Below are 18,999 nucleotides of genomic sequence, written 5' to 3'. Positions count from 1 at the left end.
AGGGCGGGACGAGCCTGGCCGGGTCACCCACCCAGCGAGGGCGGAGTGGCGGTCGAGGAGCAGAAGCCCTGGGTGAGTTAGAGGGTAGAGGTTCGCACGGGGCCCGCTCCAAGACCCCATGTGCCCTCCCGGTGCTTTGCGGTGGGCGCCGATGCCCTCTAGCGACCACTCGGGGAAACGCGGGCGGGTGCCAGCTGCCCAGGGAAGTTAAGGGCATGCTCTTCCCTCTGAAGGTGGAATTGCAGAGCCTGCCCCTCTCTCTCAGAGCCCAACCAGCAGTTAGCCTGGTCCTTATCAAGGAGTTAAATCCGAACCAGAACTGGAAACATCCTGTCTTCTGCCCTGGCACCTAATAAAAGAAGAGCAAACTAAATATGCAATTACATTTCACCTCTCGGATAAGCAAAGATTAAACATTATGGGTGTATATGTGCAGGGAAAGGAACCGTCTCTTACACGGCTGGTAAGGGGTGAAATTGGCACAGCCACTTTGGAGAGCAGCATGACAATAGCATCAACGCTTGAAATATACACTCCGGACCCCAACTTTCCACACCTAACAATTTACCCTGCAGATATACACACACGTACACAAAGATGTATGCGTAAAGATATTTGGGATATCTTTCTGTGCTTTATGACCAAAGCCTGGAAGCAAACTACCTTACATTCCGCAGGGACTCGATTAAACATTATAATACATCCATACATAGAATGCTATGCAACTATTAGAGTAAGAGCGACTGTAAGAATGGAATAATCACCAAAGGTCCATTGTTGAGAGAATAAAGTAGAGTGAAGAGCAGTGGCAAAGAGTATGTGACCATCTGTGTAACAACAACAGATAGGAGGGTACATGATACATATCTCCTTGCACATGCATGTGGACAATCTCTAGGAATACTGGTTACTCTGGGGAGCCCAGCATGGAGCTGGGAGCAAGAGTGGGAAGGAGACTTTGCTACTCTTATTGAGTTGTTTGTTGTTCTGTTTTGTTTTGTTTGGGGTTTTGGCCATTTCCAAGTATTATTTTCTATTGTGAAATACAGCAAGATTGCCCGTGACATTTCTTTACCCACTCTACTGTAGATGAACATTTTTGTGTTGTTTCCAGACTCTTGGCTATTGTAGATATTGCTGCTATGAACATTCTTACACATTTCTAATGTATGTGGGTACATTTTTTCTAGGGCACCAGTTCTCAAATGTTTTGGTCTCAAGATGCCTTTTTTACTCTTAAAAATTACGGAGGACCCCAAAGAACTTTTGATTATGTACTAATAATATCTCCCAGTATTTATTCTATTAGCCATTAAAACCAATAACTTTTTAAAATATTTATTTATTCAAAACTCATAATTCATTATATGTTAATGTAAGTTTTCTGAAAAATAACTCTATTTTCCAAAATAAAAAAAAATTAATGAGAAGAGTGATATTGTTTTACAGTATTTTTACAAATCTCTTTAATGACTGACCATAGAAGGCAGTTGAATTCTCTAAATCTACTTCTGCATTCAATCTCTTGACCTAACATTATTTTGGTTGAAAATCCATCCTCACACAAATATGTAGTTGGAAAAGAGAGGAGTATATTACAGCCTTTTCAGATAATTGTGAATATTCTTCTTTAATAGTACACTAAAACTCAACAAGGGGTAATTTTTTAAGATCAGCTGCAATTTGGAATCTGAAAATAAACTCTATCACTTTAAAATTCATTGGTCCATCTTGCATCTTGAATGGATCTTTTTGCCCATACAGGATTTTGTGACATATATTGTCCAATTGGAAAATATGGGTTCACTGAATCAAGCAGAACTTCTGAATGTTGGCATGTTTCATTATATGATATTTTTAAATGATATTCATTATATATATTCGCTACTGATATCACCCAAAAAGTTCTTAAGTATTAGGAAGCTGTCAAGCTCCAGAGGCAGATACATATTTTGCAAGTTCCCAATTTTCTCTTGAAAACTTGAACTTTATCCTTGGCAACGAATACTATCAGTTGTTTTCATTGAAGTTACAGGCTCATTTTGTTGATTTTCAAGGAAATATGAGCCAAATACTGAAGTCTGAGTAACCATAATGGGTCAGTCCTTCTTTCAGGTAAAAATGGTGCTCCATGAGTAAAGTTCAGCTCACAAGTCAGTCACACCAGTGCTTTTCCTCAAGACCACCAACAAAACTCTGTGTGCAGCACAAGTGCCTATGTCTACAGTCCTTCCTTCGTATCTGTAGGTTCTGCAACTGCGGATTCCACAGCCTCAGATCAAAAATATTAGAAAAACTTAAAACTCCAGAAAGTTCTAAATAGCAAACTTGAATTTGCTGCTCACCCAAGCAACTATTTACATAGTATTTACATTGTATTAGGTATTATAAGTAATCTAGAGATGATTTAAAGTATACGGGAGGATGTGCATAGGTTTATGCAAATACTATGCCATTTTACATATGGAATTTGAGCATCCTCTGATTTGGGCATCTGACGGGGGAGGTGGAACCATTCCCCCAAGGATACCGAGGGACAACTGCACTCCCATTTTGTCACATAGAACATGAAAAAGACATGTACTCAAGGGTTGAGATTTAATAAAACTGAAAAGTTTTGTGTCCTCAAGGACATTCTGAGTCACACTCACTTTTTTTCTTTTACTGTGAGTGTGTGGTAGTGAAGAACACAATGGCCACTGGTGTCATTTGGTGCCTCTGTCTCGATTCAGGCTAAGGTGGCAGCAATTTTATCCATCACTCTGTTATGTATTGGTACAAATGTCAACACGGTGAAAAGGCAATAATCTATGAATATGAAATTAGGTTTGCCCTTGTGGACCCCCTGAAATGGTCTCAGGGACCCCCAGGAGTCCATGGACAACGCTTTGAGATGTTGCTCTAATATATACCTACGAAGGGAGTCACTGTCCGTCACAGGGTGGGCATATGATCAACCTTACCAGGCGATGCCAAGTGAGGCTGTATCCATTTACACTGCCAGCAGGAAGTTATTCTTGCTCCACAGCCTCACTGACCCTTGAAATTGTCAGGCTTTTTAATTTTTGTCAAACTGTTAAATGGAGCATCTTTTCATGTGTTTTGGACATTCTTGTTTTCTCATCTATGAAATGCCTGTCCCTGATTTTTGTTCGGTTTTCTATTGGCGATTTGTCTTTTTCTTAAGGATTTTTAAGAGTTTTGTGTGAGTTTTTAAAACGTGTACTAGTTAATTATCCTTGTCAGTTAGATGTACTGCAAATTTTCTTCTCCTAGTTGGTTGCTTTGCTTCTCGTTCCCATTATTGTGTCTTTTCACGAACAAGTATTCTTAATTTCCTCCTTATAAGGAATTTACCTTTCTGGATTATTTTTGCCTCCATATTTTGAAGCTATGCTATTAGGTGCAGACAAATTTAGACTCATGACATAGTCTCAATAAATCAAAACTTTTATCATTATGCAGTTACCCTTTAAGCTCTCCTAATGCTTCTTGCTTTGGAGTCTTTTTTTGCCTCTATTTTGTCGAATATTAATATAGCTATGTGATGATATATATCACATAAATATTTATCACGTGTATTTTTCAATTTTTTTTACTTATATCCTTGGGTTTGGGGTGTATCTCTTGAAAATAGCAGAAGGCTGGATTTTTTTTAAATTACAGTGACTGGTCTATATCAGGGTAATTACTGCTCTAGATGGATTTGTTTTTACTATCTTCTGTTGTACCTTGTCTTCTTTACCTCTTGTGCTTCTTTTTTTCCTTCTTTCTTTACTTCTTTTGGATTCTCTGAAATTGTAGTACACTTATACAGTGGAATAGTCTACATCAATTTTTAAAATTATGTTTCCAAAGAATATTTTATAGCACATGAAAGGGTTCATGTAGGAAAATGTGGGAATATATATTGAATACAGAGATAGAGATAGAAACATACATACACACATACGTACATAAATACATATGGTTGGTCCTCGTTATTCACCATCTTTTTATCCTATAGTCGTTGTGAACACTGAATTAGCAAATACTGAGCCATTACTCCTGGGGAAAACATAGGGTTAGGTTCCTTGCAAGCCTTTCATCACAACATTTTCATCAACCAGTCAATATATAACCTCGATTTATGTGCGTTTCTGTTTAATGAAAACTTATTTAATATATATTGTTGATTCAATAACATTGGACTCATGGCCAACAGCACTGTGACACGTCTGAACGAAGCTTATCTAACACATATTTTTTTCCTTAGGGCACATCACAGCTTTCATGAGCTTAGGAACACAAGACAGCACAGCAGCGCTGTGCTTGGGACCACTTTAAACAGTGAAATCACCAACAAAAAGCACAAAAATGCAAAAAAAAAAAAAGACACTAAATAGACTACAAAAAGGACACTTGTTTACAATATGGGAGCTGAAACCAGAAGTCAGGGCATCAGCTCAACCTCAGCTGGGAATGCACAGGTGCATTGGGTGACTCAAATGTTTTGCCACTCTGCACATGTCTACAAATGACCAAGAAGTGACATGAGTGTTATTTGGGGGGTTACAAATGAAATTTTAGGACGTAGACAGATTCACAAACACAAAATCTATGAATGATGAGAATTAATTGTGTGTGTGGGTATATGATATATATATATATATATATATCATATTAAGTTACATCTTTAAGTGTACAGAAAAAAAGACTAGAAGGATACATGTCAAATCATGTATTTGTGGATGGTCTTGAGATATTTGTGGATGGTTTTGAGGTTTCAACATTTCCCAGGTTGTCTATAATGATCATGGCTGACTTCAAAAAGTTATTCGTGTTCAAAAAGTTATTGACAAAAAGCCTGAGCATGGTCCTTGTGTCTTTCCTAGCCTTGTTTCAGTGACAAGACTAACAACCTGGAAGCTTACGTGAAATGGTTCAACAGATTGTGCTACCTCGTGGCTACTGAGATCTGCATGGTGCGTAGGAAGCCAAGGCCTGACCTGGCATGGCCAAAGGTGGCCAGGGCTTCAGAGGAGCCTTCTTGGGAGGGAACCAGAAGAGCATCATGAGCCTGTCTCCAAGCCCAGGGCCAGGCTGGGCACTCTCTGGGACACCGGGTGTCACCCAGCTTGCCTGTGGTGATATCTTCCCTCTGGGTAGAGCCTGGCAATCCCCCATCTTAGCTGCCAGGCCAGTGATGCGGTGGATCCTGCCTGGCGTGGATCTACCTGCCAGTCACAGAGGGTGTCAGAGAGATGCTTGCTGAGGGAGAGGGGGGCGGGCTCTGCTTCTTCCACCTGTTCCTGGGGCGGACTGGCCTGGCCTGCAGCCGAATTCCATTTGGCTCACTCAGGACTTAGAGGTAGAAATAATCTAACCTTTAAGAAGTGGGAGATTGCACTTTCAAGTCCAGGTCTCTGGCTTCTCCTGGAAAGCAGGAAGACCAAGGCAACACTGAGCTGGACATGCTCGCCGCCGGGTCTCAGCCCTGCCAAGCCAGACCCTGCTCACACTCTTCCCTTCCTTATGGCAGTGGAACCCCCTCCCAAGGCCATTCTCCCCCTGTCAGGTGAAGCCCAAGGTCCCCCGTCTCAGGGGAAGATTGGAGGCAGCATATGTGCCAGGGTGGGCTCCCTGGAAGCAGACGCTGAGACAGAGCTTGGGGCGTAAGGTGTTTATGAGGGGTCTGCGACCAAGAAAGGAGAAGAGGCTCAGAGGAGAAGCTCCTCTGTGATACCTCAGCCTGAGACAGTGCTTCCTGTCAGAGTGCCCACATCCACCCTAGTAGTTGGCCCTGATCCCCCCACCTTGCTCGGTCACCATCACCATCCCCGTGTGGGCTGTCCCATGAAAGACAGGGCAGGACCTCAGGCGAGCAGCTCTCCGAGGGGTTTTTGGGTGCACAGCTCCTCAGACACCACAGCAGGCTTCTTGGCAGCAGTAAGGACCACTTCTGCACTTATGGGAGGAGGGCAATCTATGTGGAAAGAACACTGTAGGGTTCCGTGGGCCTTGCCTGCTTCTGACACCGCATCGTTGGCCTGGCAGCTAAGACGGGGGTTTGCCTGAGCGAAGCCTGGACAGAGTCCACCCCAGAGTCAGGCAGTGCTTCAGCCTTGGAGAGGACACGGTTTGGTTCTGGCCCATCAGAGAGGTCAAAGTCTCACGCACTCAACTCGAGCTGGGGTTGAAATCACAGTCAGTCGACAGAAAGCAGTGGTGGGGCTGCTAGGGGACAGGGCCTCGGGGTCACCGTGTGGCCCCCACACCCTTTGTGAAGTGAAGAAGTTTGGTGCTGGGAAGAGAGGTGAGGGAGCCGTGTTTTCTGCTTCTAGGTGTAGGGGTGCTGGAGCTAGGCCTGGGAGAGCAGGAGGACATGAGGGGGCCCCCAGCCCCTCCCATGCTGCAGGTGACTCCTGTGTGGCAACAGGAGTCCTGCCAGCCCCCATCCAGCCCTCCATGGCAATGGGCTCTGTGCTACCTCCTCCCAGGGTGCACTGAGAGCCTCAGCCCCTGGGCTACAAATTGCCTTGGCATCAAGCATCTCAGCTGTGAAATGGGCTTACAGAAGGTTAATGAGGGACAGGACAGGTAAGTAGGGTGTCTGGTCAGGGCAGGGTGGGGACATCTCATCACTGAGGCTCATATGCCCTGTCCCCAGCCATCCAAGAAGAAACAGAGGGCCCAGGTGATTGAGTTCTTCATCGACGTAGCCCGTGAGTGCTTCAACATCGGCAACTTCAACTCCCTAATGGCCATCATCTGTGAGTGGGCCAGCCAGGCCTGGAGCCCCCGGTGCAAGTGCTCCCAGAGAGGGTGGACTGGGCACACCCAGGCAGGTGGGGTGCAAGCAGCCTGAGCAGGGGGTGGGTGCAGGCTGGGCCCATGTTCCCCCCATCCCACCCCAAAGGTCCTGGGGAGGTGTCCCTTTTGAGGCAAACCCAGCCCTTTCAGGGTGCTTGATGAGAGCTTGGAAGTGTGTCCCCAGAACCAGGGAAGGCAGGGCCCCAAAGAAGGCCCCTGGTCACAGTATAGGGCCAGTGTGGGACAGGGACTGGGACAGGGGCCCTGCACATACAGAAGCTAGGCCTACCTGTGCACAGTGTCCATTAGCACCCACCCACCCTCCATCTGGCAGGCTGAGGCTCCACAAACATCAGCCCTGGTCAGGGTGCGGCCTGAGGGGCTAGGCCAGCTGGGGGCCTCACAGAGGGACTGTGCAGCTCAGAACAGCCCTCCCTGCCTGGCCCTGCCCCCAACTCAGCCTTCCCTCTTTCAGCTGGCATGAACATGAGCCCTGTCTCAAGGCTGAAGAAGACCTGGGCCAAAGTGAAGACAGCCAAGTTTTTCATCCTCGAGGTAAGCAAGGCTGCTGGGCTGCTGGGTGCCACCAGCCATCCCCAGGACACAGTTACCCAAATGCCTCCCTATCTCCTTCCAGCACCAGATGGACCCAACAGGGAATTTCTGCAACTATAGAACAGCCTTGCGCGGGGCAGCCCACCGCTCCCTGACCGCCCACAGCAGCCGGGAGAAGGTAGGTCAGAGGCTTGCCCAGCCCTCAGAGCTCCTCCCTGCTCCAGACCACCTAGGCCCAGGTGGGGTGGTGACTTGAAGGTCACCTGGTCCAATCCCCTGCCCTTCTACAGCATCTATAATAGTCATGTCACCTTGCTCGCATGCCTCCCGTATAGAGAACTCACCACCTCCCCAAACAGATCAACCCACCCCCAAAGCAGCTCTAACTGGTAGCAAGTGCTGCCTTGTGGGGTTGTGTCAGCCACCTGGGGCTGTCCTCTCCAGAGGGCCACACAGAATAAGGGCATTTCCACTTCCAGCCACCAGTCCTTCTGAGACCCAGGCCCTGCCTCCCTCTCTCCTTCTGAGTCAGCAGCCCCAGGCCTGCCCTGCCATGCTGTGGTCTCCAGTTCCCTCCCGTCTTGGGCCCCCTTGTTCTCTGAACAGCTCCATTTGTCAGGGTCCCTCTGTTTCAGATCAAATTGTGGTTCCCAGTACATAGGGTCTTACACCTCCTTATTCTAAAGGCAATACCTTCATTGACGTGGCCTCAGATCACATTTATGTTTTTGGAAATGATTAAACCAAAATTCTGTGGCTTCTTGCCACAGAATTGCGTTTTCACAGATCTTGTTCTTATACATTTGCCTTTGGAGGACATTTGCTCGTCCTGATCAATTTTGTTTCTCCTCCAAATTCTCCTAGTGGCCTCTGATACAAGAAACCATCCCAGTCCCTGGGATTGCCATGATCTGCTGGCTTAAAACCTGTCACTAGCTTGATGATTAGAGTCGTTCATCTCCATGGGGAGAAAACAGCAAGACTTGCTGTGCCTTTTCAGTCTGGTCTCTTGCGGGAACATTGGTAGAATCAGGGCCCCACCATAGTTTGTGGAAGTTGCTTCCAGCTTGAGGGATAATAGAACCAGTTGCTGTTCTTGAAATTCGAAGTCACTCTGTGTTTGTATTGGATGCATATGTGGTCAGGTTTGGGGAGCAGGCCAAGATATGCACGCTTGTGCAACCCACCAGGCCTTCCCAGCCTCCTCCCCGCAGAGCACAGATTGTGTGCAGACCCAGGCCACACTGTTGGCCATGTCCTGTCCAGCTGGCCCTTCCTGTTCAGGCTGTCAGCACTTCAGCAATGCTGGGTCCCGGGGAGCCTGGCGCAGGGGGTGCAGCACTCAGCAAGGCATATCCTCAAGTCCCAGGGCAGGTGAGCCTGTCCCCCGGGAGCCAGGAAGCTGGAAAACCAGGGCAGCAGGGGCACCCTCACTTCACTGAGCACCCACCGCACGAGGGCCACTTGACCACCATCTCCCAATTTAATTCTGACAACTATTCCATGGGGTAGACTTCAGCATAGCCACCTTCTGCATTAGAAGACTGATTCTCAGAGAGGAGCCCTCACGAACCAAGTCACTCAGCAAGTAGGCAGCAGAGCCAGGAATCAGACTCTAAGTCTCCCTGTCTTTTCTACCTTCCGTCCTCAGGGCACAGGTACCATGTGGCAGTCACAGGGGTACTGGCTTATGGCCCAGGAGTTGGACTGTGGGTGGGGTGCCTAGAGGAGGCTGCAGCCTTTGGACTGAGGTGTCAGTCACAGCACTGGTGCTCTGCACTGTTTTCCTTCTACCCTGAGGGCAGAGTGAACAGACCAGAACTTTGTGCTCCTGTTCTCTGCAACCCTTCTAGCTCTGGGGTGCTGGGACACTGTGCATTTAGGTCTGGGGCTATAGGTGGGAGACTGACAGAGCTGTGCACTTAGTTTCACTGCATTCTCCTCTAACTTCTAGGGAGTTATGGACCATGGGCTACACCCACAGAAGCTCCTTCATGAATGGATGGAAGGCTGAAGGACGGATGGATGGATGGATGGGTGGATGGAAGAATGGATGGAAGGAAGGATAGATAGATGGATGGAAGGGTGCAAGGAAGGGAGGAAGGAAAGATAGAAGAATGGAAGGCTGCATGTTGGAAGGAAGAAAAGAGGGAGGGGGGTGGGAGGGAAGGAAAGAAGGAGGAAATGAAGTAGGGAAGGAGGGAAAGAAGCTTGGAGATGCTCTCGCAGTCTCCCAGTGCCCCCAGCTGAAACTTGGAGGCCAGGAGGTCACTTTGTGTTTTCTTCCTGCCTATGGCTGGCTCCTGTCTGTCCCTCCCGCTCCCCTAGTCTCTGTGAAAAAGCACCCTCCACACAGGCTTCTCTGGGTGCCCCCCAGGTTGAGCTGGGTTCTGATGGAATTGCTCAGGTCCAGAAAACAAGGGCCCAGGTTTACAGTCATGTGGACAGACAGAAGTGGTAAAAAATTCTCACACATGGGAAATGCTGCCACCCAGAGGACCACTGCAATGGCCCTGCCACCAAGAAACCTGCACCAGGCCCATGAGGAGCCGTCACTGTCCCCAGAGTCCCACGACCCTTAATCCCCACCCCTGCCCGTCTCAGTGGGTCTCCCCATTCCAACTCAATTCAGCCATCATGCACAAGAACTGGACCAGGGGCTCAGCACCAGTGTGGGTGGTGGGAGATGGATGGAGACCACCCTCCCTCTTGGCACAGTGAGGAAGAAAACAGGACAGGCGCTCTGGAGAAGAGTCCTAGTCCTGCATCCACTACTTACTGTGTGTGAGCCTCTATGAGTTACTTAACCTGTCTGAGTCTCAGCTTCCTCATCTGTGAGGTGAGGTCAAAAAAGCCCTATTTCACAGGACAGTGATGAGGATGAAACATGATCTCATGTGTATATACCTCAGCACAGTGAAGCACTCAGGCCCACCACCAATGCCCTGGTGACAAGGGCGTAAGTGGAGACTCTTTGGGAGCACAGAAAGGGGCTAAAGCCGGCGTGGGGGAAGCCAAGACGAGGCTTCCTTGTTTTGTAGGTTGTTCCCTTGACTGTCTCCCACTATACTGGGATCAGGAATGAATGTGTGTGACACAATCTCACTGTCCCCCAAGCCCCGGCACCTAGCATAGAGAAGACATGAGCAAATGTTTGTGGAAGTGACATAAATATAGAGTGATCAGTTCATCCCAATTTGCCTAGGACTGCCCCAGGTTTAGTACCACAAGTCCTGCATCCCAGGAAACCCCTCAGTTGTGGACAAACCCTGCTAAACCTGGCTCTGGTCCTGGCCCTGGTGATCACTAGCTGGATGGCCGTGTGCCAGGCCCGGCCACTCTATGGACCTTGGTTTCCCCACCTGCCCTGCCCAGCTGAGCCATCCATGCTTCTATGCTGTGCCGAGTGGTCAGTGCCTAGGTCCTCGCATCAAAGCCCTTGTCAGCTTGGATGGGAAATGACCTAGGCAGTCCCTGAGCCAGAAGTGTCAGGGCCTGGTGCCCAGTCCTAAGGGTGATGGGCTGGAAGCCAGCCCTAGCTGGCCTGGCCACATGTGCCCAGCTCTGGAGCCTAAGGGCAGAGTAGATATGTTAGTTTCCTGGGATGACATAAAAAAAACACATAAACGAGGTAGCTTAGAACAGCAGAAATGTATTCTCTTACAGTTCTGGAGGCCAGAGGCCAAAATCAAGGTTGGAAGGGCCATGCTCCCTCCAAAGGCCCCAGGGGAGGATTCTTCTTTGCCTCTTCCAGCTTCTGATGGCCATAGGCACTCCTTGGCTAGTGGCCGCATCACTCCCATCTCTGTCTCCGTTGTCACATGACTACCTTCCCAGTGTGTGTCCAAATTTCCCTCTTTTTATAAAAATACCAGCCCACCTAATCCATGTGACCTCATCTCCATTTGATTCCATCCATAGCAAAGACCCTATCTCCAAATAAGTTCCCATTCATAGGCACTGGGGGGTTTAGGACATGAACATAACTTTTCTCTTTCTTTCTATTTTTGGCTGCATTGGGTCTTCATTGCTGCGCATGGGCTTCCTCTAGTGTGGCGAGTGGGGGCTACTCTTCGTTGTGGTGCGTGGGCTTCTCTTGTTGTGGAGCACGGGCTCTAGACCCGTGGGCTTCAGTAGGCTTCAGCAGTTGTGGCTTGCAGGCTCTAGAGCACAGGCTCAGTAGTTTTGACACACGCGCTTAGTTGCTCCACGTCATGTGGGATCTTCCCGGACCAGGGATCGAACCTGTGTCCCCTGCATTAGCAGGCGGATTCTTAACCACTGCACCACCAGGGAAGTCCTTGAACATAACTTTTTGAGGGACACAGTTCAACCCACAACACAAGGTAGACCCAGCTGGTTCCCCAAGAGTAGTCTGAGCTGTCACCAGTTGGACTCCTTTCTCCAGGGGTTAGCAGGTATGGAACAAGGAGGGAGAAACAACACATCTGACAGTGAAACACAGAGACCCCATCCTTCTCAGGCTGAGTGCATAAGCCTGTCCTTTCAGGAACCAGAGTAGGGATGCTTTCAGCCTTCTCATAGTGCAGCAGGATCAGATCTTTAGCATCAAGAAAGACATAGAATGGCAAATTGTTAAATGTATATTTTTAAAAGAGGCCACAGAATTTCACAGCAGATAATTCACATTCCATTAACATATCTTTTGATTCATAAAACCAAAACTTTAAAAAAAAATTTTCTATTTCAGTATATTTATTCTTTTCTAAAATTTTTTTTTATATTTAACAGTGTGCTCGGCACACACCATTTCTCCTAGGGCACATGCGTCAGGAGACCTAAGTCTGTGGACCCCTGGACTGTGGGGAGAAGTTCACACTGGTCTTTCCCAACAGACGATGGAAGAAACGTTCAAAGGCCACTAAAACTATGCATCTTTCACCCAGCCCCAACAGGAGGGGGAATGGCATTGTATACAGTAGGAGCTCAATCAGCACTGCACTGGGGTCTGGTGGGACCTGGGAAGAAACAGTCTGGGCCCAGTTTGTGCCTCCTTTCTTTGTGGTTTCCGCATTGCTCCCATGGTACATACTAAGTAGCCTATGGCCCATGAAGACCTGAGGCTGGCCAGCCTTGCCCAGGTGGGAAGTCTCTCCCACCTTCTGCATCCTGGTGTTGTATCTGAGGTCCTTGGGGCAGGTGGCTGCTGGCAAGGCTGCCTCTCTCCTATGCAGCCACTGTGGGGAGGCCAGCTGAGGGCTGATCACTGTGGGGAGGCCAGCTGAGGGCTGATCACTGTGGGGAGGCCAGCTGAGGGCTGATCACTCTCTCCCTTCCAGATCGTCATCCCCTTCTTCAGTCTGCTCATCAAAGACATCTACTTCCTAAACGAAGGCTGTTCCAACCGCCTCCCCAATGGACACGTCAACTTTGAGGTAGGGTCCAGGGGCCTTGGAAGGCCTGCCACCTAGTTAAGCAGGCTGATAAAAGCTCCCAGAGCAGGAGTTCTGGCCCTGAATGGTTGGGTTAAAGGAGGACTCCGAGGCAGAGTGCAGCAGCTTGCAGCCAACATCAGAGTGGGATTATTGGGGTCTCCCCACATCTTCCATAGGAAGAGACTGAGGCTCATGAAGGCATTGACCCCCACTCTGTGCAGGCCTCTTGTCTAGCACAGGTGAAGTAGCATCATTTTCAGTCCTTAAGGAGCACCAGGCTGGCGAGAAAGACAGCCCTGCAGACCCACAGTGACAACTGACGTGGTGCTGTGACAGGAGCTGCACAGGGGCACAGTTCATGGTCAGGAGAGGCCTCCCAAAGGAGGAGCCCTTAGCAACAGGAGGAAGTGTCAGGCAGAGTGGAAGGAGAGAAAGACTTCCCCTCTCTCTGCAGACACTCATCACTGTCAGCTCAAGTGTTCCCTCCTCCAGGAAGTTCCCCTTGACCTCACAGGAGGAGAGAGGCCCCTTCTATAGCGGGCTGTTATCCCTCAGTCACAGCACCCAAGTCCTCAAGCTCTTTAGAAGCAAGGCCAGGCTGATCCACTCCATGTCTCAACCCCACATACAGGCTTACCCAGCATGTATGTCTCGAAGTGGCTGGTGGGCTAGGCATGGGGAGGGGGAGGAATGGGGCCCAGGAGCCCCAAGGGCACAGGACAGTGACAGCAGATGGTCACTGAGTCAGACAGAGCATGCCATGAGCAGTGGTACCCCCCAATCCACAGGAAAGAAGGGGCTCTTCTCCTGCGAGAGGGCCAGCCCTACCCTAATGCTTGCCCCACTCAGCCTCCAACTCCAAGGGGCAGAAGTCCTGGGCCAGCACCTCACTCTGTCCAAGTCTCAGTCTCTCCCTCTGTGAAACAGGGCTGCCACCATGACCACACAGAGTGGCTAGGAGGAGTGGACATGCCACATGGCCTGCCAAAGGCTCTGCACGTGTCTCCTGCTGACAGGGCCCACAATGAATGCCTGGGCCCTTTGGCCTGGAGCTTCCTCTGCTGTGGGGCCTCACATAGACACCCCAGCAGACCTTCACATGCTGCCCACAGGCCTTGTTACCCCTAGGGGCCAGCATAGCTGGAGGAATCCCAGTCCAGCAGGTTGCCTGGGCTCTGCAACCCAGGGAGCAGTCCAGGCTGGAGGCGACATGGAAGAGGCTGGGCTTGGGAGAGACTGCAGGGGCCCAGGGGGCCTGGGAGCTCACTCTCCAGGTGATCCCAACGCATACTCTCTCTCTTGCCTTTCTTGAATTGGTCCTCAGAATCAAGGCCTGGGCAGAAGGATGGGCTGGCGAGCAGTGAGGGGCAAGAAGGCAGGGTACTCATGTGACCCCAGATCCCGGGGCATGGGCAGTGGGGCCTGGGGGCGGACACCAAGGCTGATCAAAGAATGCCACAGAGTGGGGTTCTCACCCAGTCACAGCTTTGTATTTAAAATCCTGCTTTAAGTTAGCAGTTTTAAAAATCTTAAATGTACTTAAATTTTACTCAGTTAAAATTCTACTTAAATGAATTAAATTTTACTGAAATACATTTATTTAAATGTATTTGCCTCATTCTCTATGTAAACAAACTTGCTGTAAGTAGGGATATATCGCTTGCCATCAGTTGAGATAATCACAAAAATAAACAGAATGAAACTAAAGTAATAGTCACCTCTAGCTAAATGCACTGCCTGCTGATGGCATAGCCCAAGGCTGCTCTCTCGCCATGACAAGGGGGACAGGTGAACTCTAGGTGCTGGGCGTAGCAGATTCTTCAGAGAGAATGAAGAGATGTGACAAACATCCAGATTTCCTGATGGGTGATTCCATCATTTTTCTGCCCCATGTCCCACCTTGCTCACCCTAGAGGCAGGCCTCACTGGGGATGATGAGAGACACCGGGCCAGGGCTGGCCCCACTATCACAGGTGACCTCCAGGCACTCAGGGTGCATTGTTTTGTGTCTCTGGGTCCCTGGCAGAAATTTCTGGAGCTGGCCAAGCAAGTAGGAGAGTTCATCACATGGAAACAAGTGGAGTGTCCCTTCGAGCAAGACTCCAGCATCACCCACTACCTGCACACTGCTCCCATCTTCAGTGAGGATGGTAAGGTGGCCTCATGGCCTCCCTGACCCCCAGCCACAGAACTTGTGGGTGGCCTCTTGGTCACATCACCATTCAGGGCCCTGCTCTGAGCAGGGATGCACCACCCCCATGTGTGCTAGGTCTGCGAGGAAGCAGAGAAGTCTGCATCCCCCAACTGAATAGTTGCTATCCCTAGAGCACAGGACAGGGCCTGAGGAGCTGCAGGTTGGGCTCCCAAGGCCAGGCTTCCCCCGGGCACAGTTTGGTTGCCATTGGACATTGTAAATCTGAATGATGTCTGACCCTAATTTCCTCATCAGGAAAGTGGGCATAATGATAAAAACAGCCCTTCCAGGGCTCATGTGGGGGTGGCAAAGCACTAGGCTGACCGTGGGTCTTTCCACAACTGGTGCGTGCATGTGCATGTTTGTGTGTGTGTGTGTACCTGTGTATGTGTGTATGTTCATGTGTAATACACACCAGCATGAAATGAGGCAAGGCATCCTTTCTCCACAGCACTGTTGATGTCTGTCCCCTTAAATAGTGAGTATTTCCATCTGATCATTTGTCAGACACAACAGATTTGCTTATGAATTTGCTAAATGAGCATACTCCTAGAGCTCTCTCCTCCAGAAGAGAAAGTGCTGGAGAAGCAGTCATCTGGCTGAGTTGATGGGCCCTATGGGGAGCAGAGTGGTCCCATGGTTAGCTGCTCTCTGGATGCAGGATGCCCTGGTACCACCCTGGGAGAACCCTGCTCAGCACACAGGAGGCCTGGCTCCTTGTCATGGCAGACATTTTACACAGGGATGCACACCCATGCTCAGGAAAACATTTTCTGCCAAAAATAAAATATTAGGGGGAAGGACTTTTTAATGACTTGTTTCTGAATCGTTAATACTTTCAATTTTGACATTTTATTTTTTATATTTTGGAGCCAGTAATTTTGGGGGGGTCTCATCCATATCTGGAGTCTCCCCTACCCCACATACATGAGAAGCTCAGCAGCCTGATGGATAAACCAGCCTGGCTGCTCCCACCCCAGAAGATGTGTTACCCTTGGCAGCTTTCTCACCCTCTCTAAGCCTCACCTACTGCATTTATAAAGGGTAGGTATTGAGGTAATGAGAGAAACTACTTCCCAGGGCCATGGTGAGAATTAATTGACGTGACACAAGCCAAGCCCACAGGACTGCACTCAATCAATACTAGTTGTATTAGTTTCTTATTGGTGCTGTGGCAAATCACCACAAATTTGGTGCCTCAGAACAGCATAAATTTATCCTCTTATGAGTAGAGAAGTTAGCAAGTCTGAAATCAGTTCCACTGGGCTAAAATAGAGGTGTTGGCAGAGCTGGTTATTTCTGGAGGCTTTGGTGGGAGAATCCATTTCCTGGCCTTTTATGACTTCTAATGGCTGCCTGAATTCCTTGGCTTGTGGCCCCTTCTTCCATCTTCAAAGTACATTACTCCAGCCTCTGCTTCCACCATCATATTGCCTTATGTAGTCGTCTCTCCCTTTCTCTCTTATAAGGACACCAGTGATTGCATTTAGGGCCCACCCAGATAATCTCCTCATCTCCAGGTCCTTAACTAAATCACATCTGTGAAGTCCCAAAAGGGCATATTCAGGGGATTAGGACCTAAATATCTCTGGGACCCATTATTCAACCTACTACACTAGTTATTATGATGACTGTTGCCATCACCCAGTGGAACTTGGGCAATAAAATGTGTCAAAGGCACAAAGAGAGAGGTGAGGAGAGTCTAGAGACAGGAAGGGCAGAGGTGGGGTGGGGGCATTTCATTCACTCCTTCAGCCAACAATACTTCTAGAGAGTCTGCTATGTGCCAGTCAGACAGACTGCTATGAACTTGTAAATAAAATCCCGGCCCTTCTGGAATAACCTTAGAGAGAAGCACCTTCCCTTTTGACCCTCTCTTCTTCCTATCCTTCCGTCTACCCCCCCCCCCAAAAGAGCTGAGAAATTCAAGAGAAGGGACCTAATATGTATTGGGCCCCAACTGGGATGGTAAAAACCTCTGACAAAAGCCTGGCCCTGCCCTCAGCTCCATCAGACCTCCCCTGACAGGGCATGCTGGCAATCCAGTCAGTCTCAGGCTCCCTGAAACAAGTGAAAATATAGAAAATCTCAGCAGAGAAACAGGAGATATAAGGAAGAACCAAATGGAAATTTTGAACTGAAAAGTGCAATAACTAAAATAAAAAACTGAACAGATGGGTTCAACAGCATAATGGAGAGGACAGAGGAAAGAACCAGTGAGCTGGAAGATAAAACAATAGAAATTATACAATCTGAACAACAGAGAAAAATATAGACTGTACCAGAGCCCCAGGGACCAGTGGAACTATAACAAAAGATCTAACACTCATGTCATCAGAGTCTGAGAAGGAGAGGACAAATTGGGTATGGTTGAAAAGTACTTGAAGAAGTAATGCCTGGAAATTTCCCAAATGTGGAAAAGACATAAACCTACAGATTCAAGGAGCTGAGTGAACCCCAAACGGGATAAACCCAAAGAAACCCATACCAAGACTCATCATAGTCAAACTTCTGGCAACTAAAGAAAGAGAAACAAATCTTGAAAGCACTGAGAGAGAAATGATACTTTACCTATAGGAGAAAAACAATTCAAATGACATCAGGTTCCCCATCATAAACCATAGCCAGAGGCAGTGGCACATTTTTCAAGTGCTGAAAGAAAACAACTGCCAACCCATAATTCTATATCTAGTGAAAATATCCTATAGGAATTTACTGTAGATAAGTCAAAATGGAATTCTAAAAACTGTTCTGGTAACCCACAGAAAGAGAAGAAAAACAACACAGAACAAATAGAAAATAATAAATAATTAAAGAAATAAATAGGCAGACTTAAGCTCTAACATATCAATACTTATATTGAATGTAAGTGGTCCAAATACACCAAGTAAAAGACAGAGACTGGCAGAGTAAATTAAAAATGTGACCCAACTATATGCTGCCTACATGAAACTCATTTCAAATATAATGATGTAGACAGGTTAAAAAGTAAAATGATGGGGACATATTAATCAAAAGAAAGTAGAAATGGCAATAATAATATCAGATAAAGTATACTTCAGAGGAAAGAAAATTTCCAGAGGCAGAGATGGACATTATGTAATGACAAAATTGTCAGTCTCCCAAGAAGATATAGCAATCCTAAATGTGTATCTACCAAACAACAGAGTTGCAATATTTATGAAGGAAAACCCAATAGAACAGAAAGGAGAAATAAATAGATCCACAATTATAGTTTGGAGATTTCAACACCCTCTCTTAACAATTAATGTAACAGCTAGACAGAAAATCAGCGAAGACATAGCAGAACTCACCAATACCATCAAACAACAGGATCTAATAGACATTTATAGAACATTCCATACAACTACAGCAGAATACACATTTTTTTCATTTGCCCACGAACATATACCAAGATAGACCATATCCTAAGTGCAACAAATTAAAGTAATTGAAATCATACAACATGTGTTCTCTGATCACAGTGGAATCAAGCTAGAAATCAATAACATAAGATCACAGGAAAATCTCCAAACACTTATAATCTAAACAACACAGTTCTAAATAATCCATGAGTTAAGAAGTCTCAAGGAAATTTTTTTAAAAATTGAACTAAATGAAAATGCTATCAAAATTTGCAGGGTGCAGCTAAAGCAGGGCTGAGAGGGAATTTTAAAGCATGTAATGCATACATTAGAAAAAAAGGAAACAGCTCAAGTCAATCATCTAAGTTCCCACCCCCAGAACCTAGAAAAAGAGGAGCGAAATAACCAAAAGTCTGCAGTAGGAAGGAAATAAGAGCAGAAGAGAGCAGAAATCAATGAAACAGAAAACAGAACCATTTTTAAAAGTTAATTGAAGAGCTGGTTCTTTGAAAAACACAATAAAATTTCCATCCTCTAGCAAAGAACTTCTTGACAAAGAAAAAGAGAGAGAAGACAGAAACTACTAATATCGGGAATGAAACAAGGTATCACTACAGACTCTGCCAACATCAAAAGCCTTGTAAGAAAATACTATGAACAACTCTATGCATGTAAATTTGACAATTTAGATGAAATG

The 18,999-nt window shown here is 47.4% G+C and overlaps 1 protein-coding gene across 3 annotated transcripts in view; it reads left to right on the top strand.

Moving 5' to 3' along the window:
• The window catches only part of RASGEF1C (RasGEF domain family member 1C), a 97,709-nt gene that overhangs the window by 69,871 nt on the left and 8,839 nt on the right, over positions 1-18,999 (top strand). For all 3 annotated transcript variants that reach the window (XM_059060539.2, XM_067032242.1, XM_067032241.1), the window contains exons 7-12: positions 4,875-4,964; positions 6,650-6,752; positions 7,268-7,347; positions 7,430-7,525; positions 12,648-12,743; positions 14,770-14,893. In XM_059060539.2, the coding sequence (XP_058916522.1) occupies positions 4,875-4,964; positions 6,650-6,752; positions 7,268-7,347; positions 7,430-7,525; positions 12,648-12,743; positions 14,770-14,893 (589 nt within the window). The remainder of the gene's footprint in view (positions 1-4,874; positions 4,965-6,649; positions 6,753-7,267; positions 7,348-7,429; positions 7,526-12,647; positions 12,744-14,769; positions 14,894-18,999) is intronic.

The sequence above is a fragment of the Kogia breviceps genome, chromosome 4 (genome assembly GCF_026419965.1).
Source record: "Kogia breviceps isolate mKogBre1 chromosome 4, mKogBre1 haplotype 1, whole genome shotgun sequence".
Lineage (NCBI taxonomy): Eukaryota > Metazoa > Chordata > Mammalia > Artiodactyla > Physeteridae > Kogia > Kogia breviceps.
Note: the sequence above shows the minus strand (reverse complement) of the source record. Positions and strands in the feature narration are given on the sequence as shown.